Below are 5,689 nucleotides of genomic sequence, written 5' to 3' on the forward strand. Positions count from 1 at the left end.
TATTATAATTTTCTGAACCGTATGTTGTCGTTAATTATTGTAAAAAATGCTGATGGATACGAAATTCTTGAAAACTTAAGTAAAATCAAGAAGTTGCACTTTTTTAAAAAAGATTTTGCTAACTAGCTTTTTTCAAGAGTATTAGTTAAGAAATTAATAATATTTTTTAAAAAAAGTATGTTAAAATATATTAAAGATCAAAATAATAGTACATTAAAAAAAATTTAAATTTTAAATTTCTTAACAACTAATTAGCATTTATTTTAAAACAATAATGATGTATGATTAATGAGTCACGTTATTTTAAGCTTGACTTTCAACTCAATCAATCTTTGTCCCAAATGTATATAAGCTGAGGAGGGGCAAGCAGCATAACCGTGACTTGTGAGACAAAATCAAGGGTGAATATATAGATGGTGCATATTGCAAAATGCAAAGGTGATAGCATTAAAGGCAAAGCAGGTTTGCACCATATAGCTCAACTACCTAAACCAAACATGCAAATGGGATACGGCAGAATGATGAATAGCAGTTGTTGCTGTTTAAAATAAATGCAGAAATTATAATGTTTATCAATTATTTCCACTAAAGTTTTTTTAATAACATTAAAATACCACTTTATACCTATATTTTCCTTTTCTAATTTTTTAAGGAAGAAATATGGGAAGTTATTAATTAATGTTGGTGCACATTTCCAACATTCAATATTATTTTAAAGGATAATGTCAAATCAAATTTGGCATTTCTTTACAGTATTTAGATTTTTGTTCAAGAAAACCTAATTATTGTTTAAACAAAAACCAATGTCTTATAACTTTGACAAGTGTTATCCTGTACTTTAAGAATATAAGTTAAATAATTTGAAAAAATTATAAAATCATTAACAAATTTCTAACATAAATTTAATAATATTCTATTTATTAATCCTTTAACAATACTAATAAAACAATCATTGAAAACGTATACCTTACATTCCGTATAATGTGTCATTATTTAAAATTAAAACAATAAAATGTCAACTATTAATTTTATATTTAACCGCTATAAATCCATACCAACTATTCCTCCCCACTTAACCATTTCGTCCATTTTAAAAGTGAATACGTGGCATGTTAACTATATTATACGTTTAGTATACTTTAAAAACAGTATAAAACAAACCACAAATTAATTTACAAACCAATGCCTGTAATTCCATAGAAACGGTTGAAACCAACAAAATAGACGGTCCAACTATGTCCACACACCAGACACTACGTAGATGACTAATTGATTCAGCAAAGCTATGCTGTCTCTGCCTCAACGAAAAACAAGCTGAAAAGTGTTGACACCCACATGCACAATTAGCAGGTTTTTCTTTTTTTTTCTAAATGTGAATATCAACTCTAAGAATTAATTTTACATAATTAAAAATATATTTATTATACTTTTATATTTTCAATGTAACAAAAGATACACTTTTTTTTAGGTAAAAGGGAGTCCCAAGTACGAGAACCATATTGCAATTACTTATCTTTATAGTCAATTAGATACCCTTCCTCTACAATTAAGCAGCCACAGTAATCAAGAAAGAATTTTAGGCCATTTACCTTGAGTCCTCAACATGATCTCTTCCAACCAAACGAGTGAACCGTAAACAAAATCTGTGGTTGATAATTTTCCAGGCTCATTTGTAATTGTAAAATTCTACCACAACATTGTTGGGAAGTTGGAATAGGGTAACCAATAAATATGATTCATCTACTTCTACAGTGAAATACTACAAATCAGTTTCAAATGACAACCATCAAATTTGGAGCATACATTTAAACTTCAAGAGACACTGATCAACTCTTCTCTATAAAGAAGCTTGTCAAATATTGCTGCTATGTGTAGATGTAGTCTCTGCATGTAGTAGTGTATTTTCCCAAGCTGTTGAAAAACATCAATGACTTGCAGTTGTATAGCTCCTAAGTACCTGTTAAGGTCAGATAATACCAGAGACTTGGAACAATCAGCACAACTCCAAGATGTTATTGCATTAGAAAACACAACATAATCAAATAGGGTACAGAATAGTACCAAAGTCCTCTATCGATCAGGTATAGACGAAAGTTTTAATCCTCAAAACCGCTTGGGCTTAGAATCTGCTAACGAGACTCGTATAGCTCTGCCATTCAAGTCCTGCAACCAATATTAAATAGTCAGTTTTGGGTGGTTAAACATAAAACTGAAGATGCACACACTCACACTTATTAAAATGTAACCATACAAATTTGGGAATTCCAACTCATTGAATTGCAGCTTGTGTTCTCATTATTTGACTTCCAAAATGTAGATTTTCAAACACTAATGAATGCATCTAGCAATATCAAACTTGAATAAAACAATAATTTGATGAAATGCTTCTTATTAAAATTATTTTCATACCCATCTGACTCGGACATGTGAGTTTTGAAAAAGAAAAAGCACTACCTCATTAACATGTCTTCTAGAATATACTGAAACATGGAAGAAAAAACAAAACAACAAAATTCTGAATGCAACCACTTCGAAGAGGGGAAGGATTAGCGTGCTTACAACACCATCTAAGGACTGAATTGCACTGTTGACCTCTTCAGGGCTACTGTAAGTCACAAATCCAAAGCCTCTAGATCTTCCACTTTCTCTGTCATAGATTACCCTTGCTTCCAAGACCTTTCCTTTTCCGCGAAACAATGTCTCAAGTGTTAAATTGTCAACACCCCAATCAAGATTACCTACATGAACACGGTTGCTTTCATCTGAAGGACCACCACCACCTCTGGAAGGACCTCTGAAACGAGGGGAATTCTCATTCCGAGCAGGAGGTGGTCCAGAATTTACTCTCAAAGCCCTTCCCTCCATTTCCTACGAATTTCAAAAGATTCTTTCCTTAGATGTCATAAAAACAAAATGGTCAAAGTCATACTTAACAGACAACTACAAATATGCTCACATTTCACATCATATAAACTCAATCTCTGACAACCAACACTATATAATAATGCTGTAAACCAACACTCTTTGTGTCCACCAAAATTCATTTGTATAAATTACATCCTTTTAAATTTTAATCGCCTAAATAAATTCTGCAATGAATAAAACTAATTTTGAAATATGCGAAAACTTTTAGATTTCAAGGTAAATAGAATTAGGAGAATAAACCATCTTTATCATGAACCAAATTATGATAAACTCACATAACCATTGAACTGATGAGCAGCTGCTTCAACTTCCTCAGGAGAAGACATGGTCACAAAACCAAACCCTCTGCTTCTCCCAGTCGTTTTATCATAAATCACCTGCCAAAAACAAAAATAAGTCACATCCCATCTTCATTCATCCCAAAGGGTACCCAATTAAACCCTCAAAAACTAAACTAAGTAAAAGAAAAAGCACATTACCTCAACCATCTCCACATTCCCAGCGTTTTCGAAGAGCTCGGCTAGTTGAGCACTGTCAACGCTGAAAGGGAGATTACCCACGAAGAGTTTAAGGTCAGGGGCGAAGCTAGGGCTATCTCCATCGCTGAGGACATCCTCTTCCTGGTCGAACTCCGAGGAAACAGCCACACGAGGAACAAAACGAGACGAGAACGACAACATTGGTGGAACAAAAACAGTGGAAATGGAGATGGGTCTGGAGTTAGGTGTTAGGGAAAGTGAAGAAGAGAAACATTGGGGAGAACACAGAGGTTGTCGGGTTCGGAGAGTGAGAGTGGGAAGTGCAAGAGAAGCCGCAGAGGTAGACATGGTTATGGTGGTTAACGGATAAGGTTTGAGAGCAAGAGCAAGCAAAAATAGGGTTTATTGCGCTATATAGGAAGAGGAAGACTCAGAGTGAGTGTGCATTGTGATATTTATGTATGAAAGAAAGGAAGGGTGAGAATCAGATAAGGTATGGTGGTGGGGTACAAAATACTTATCTATTTACTAATTTAACCTTCCTACATCAGATATTTTTCAGTTCTTCCTTTTTATGTGCAAAGATATTTTTGTTCCCAAATGGATAGTTGCACGCCTTATGGCCCAAGTCCAAGTCATTGATCCAAGTGGAAGTGGGTATTGGGTATTGGGCATTGCGCACTGGGCAAGTGTGTTATTCCTTTTTGTTTGTTTCTTCCTTGTAGGACTAAAAATAGAAGCTGGATTTCTACCTTCTGGTTTGCAAGTGACGAAATGAGACTTTGGCTAATGACCCCAAAAAAATTGAAATAAGACTTTGGTTCAACAATTATATTTGCATGTAGTTTTGCCCCCATATTCACTGTTGTCCTAAAAACTGATTAGATGTTAACTTCACCGCAAGTTGTCATGTTCTTCGATTTTTGTTATGAGGATCATTAGGATTTGTGTTATTGACCTGTTTGGTGTGTAGTGTGTGTTCTTTGGTCTCACGCGGGGTAAGCTAAATCTATGGAACTACTTGCAATTGCATTCCCAACTTGTCATGAATCTCTTCTTTATACAGTTTTTTACGTCACCAATTCCTAATTTTAGACATCCTATATATTATTAATTTTACAGCCACAGAATTTTTTTATATGAAGTTCAGTTATATTAAAAAAATAAAGTATTATATATTGATATTTTACAGGCATAGACGGAGGGTTATAATTGAAAATAGAGGAAAGAAAAGTGATAAAACTTAAAGCATCTATCAAGATAATAACTTCAGAATGCAAATTAAATATTAAATCATAAATAAGCTCAATAATTGTACCTTCACATTCTTAAAAATATTTATCATCTCAATGAAGGAAGATTCCGACCAATATTATTTTACGTTCTATAAGATAAGATGTGCATGTGAAGAATTGCGTAGTAATCCTTCAAAATCATTTTTTAATCATCATATATCATTATATTGTAACCGCAAGTGCTTCAATCATTAAGTTGACTTTTAAAATGCCACTATCTATGCGTATAACCCGTATAGATATATTAAATTTAAAAACATTTTTATCTTTATAAATATTATTAAATTTATTTTTTTATTTTTTAAAATAATTTTTATTATTATTTAGTGGCAACATGATATATACTTATGTCGTGTATTAAGGATTATTTCAAAGTAACGTACACGAAAATCAACACAATGTTTTAGAAAATGGAAATTAAATTCACCAAGTTAAAAAAAAAAAAAGATATGTTATCCTATATATTATCAGTGAGAGTGGGAAGAAACTAATGAACAAACCAACCATAGACATGAAGCTGAAGAACTTGAGATTCATGGTTCTTGACTATAAGCTTGAACTCATTCCACTCGGGGTTTGGGTTCTTCAATTCATCTGTATGAAAGTCTGCTTTATTTAACAAAAGGGTCAGAGACTAGAAGTTCCTAATAAGTCTACTTATAAGATTTTGAGTGCCCACACAATCTTCGAATATAATATGGCAACAGGTCTTTCTGTAGCCCTCTGTAGGTATATAAATAAATTTAGAAGATTAAGCACTCTCCTTTTTTGGTCTTGAGACACAGAAATTTTTTTCCCTTACTCTGCAATAAAGTCCAAATGAAAGGGGAAAAAAGGGAGAACTCTAGTGGAAATACCTAATCACCACCCCACATGTATCCTATGTTACTAACTTTGGCTATTTTTTAAAACTACATTTGGACCATCAAGCATATTGGTAGTTCAAAAGATTTAGGCAATATGTACAAACTTGTGTTTTTATAATTTAAT

The 5,689-nt window shown here is 32.8% G+C and overlaps 1 protein-coding gene across 3 annotated transcripts; it reads right to left on the minus strand.

Annotated features, from left to right (window-relative positions):
* Nucleotides 1–1,094: 1,094 nt before the first annotated feature.
* LOC113871007 (29 kDa ribonucleoprotein A, chloroplastic) lies at nt 1,095–3,862 on the minus strand. 3 transcript variants are annotated; one of them, XR_003505735.1, is made up of 6 exons: nt 3,405–3,862; nt 3,201–3,302; nt 2,560–2,868; nt 2,062–2,163; nt 1,590–1,957; nt 1,095–1,314 (listed from the first exon to the last, which is right to left on the minus strand). XR_003505735.1 is itself a non-coding variant. In XM_027507662.1 (5 exons), the coding sequence occupies exons 1-4, from the start codon at nt 3,750–3,752 to the stop codon at nt 2,104–2,106; spliced, it is 819 nt and encodes a 272-aa protein (XP_027363463.1). In that variant the 5' UTR covers nt 3,753–3,862; the 3' UTR covers nt 1,370–1,957; nt 2,062–2,103. The 3 variants fall into 3 exon arrangements, 2 of the variants coding, with proteins under 2 accessions (XP_027363463.1, XP_027363464.1); XM_027507662.1 differs by lacking the exon at nt 1,095–1,314 and having other exon boundaries at nt 1,370–1,957; XM_027507663.1 differs by lacking the exon at nt 1,095–1,314 and having other exon boundaries at nt 1,370–1,957; nt 3,201–3,236; nt 3,405–3,859.
* Between the last annotated feature and the right edge of the window lie 1,827 nt (nt 3,863–5,689).

This window comes from Abrus precatorius, unplaced genomic scaffold, assembly GCF_003935025.1.
Source record: "Abrus precatorius isolate BTA unplaced genomic scaffold, Abrus_2018 Scaffold7, whole genome shotgun sequence".
NCBI lineage: Eukaryota > Viridiplantae > Streptophyta > Magnoliopsida > Fabales > Fabaceae > Abrus > Abrus precatorius.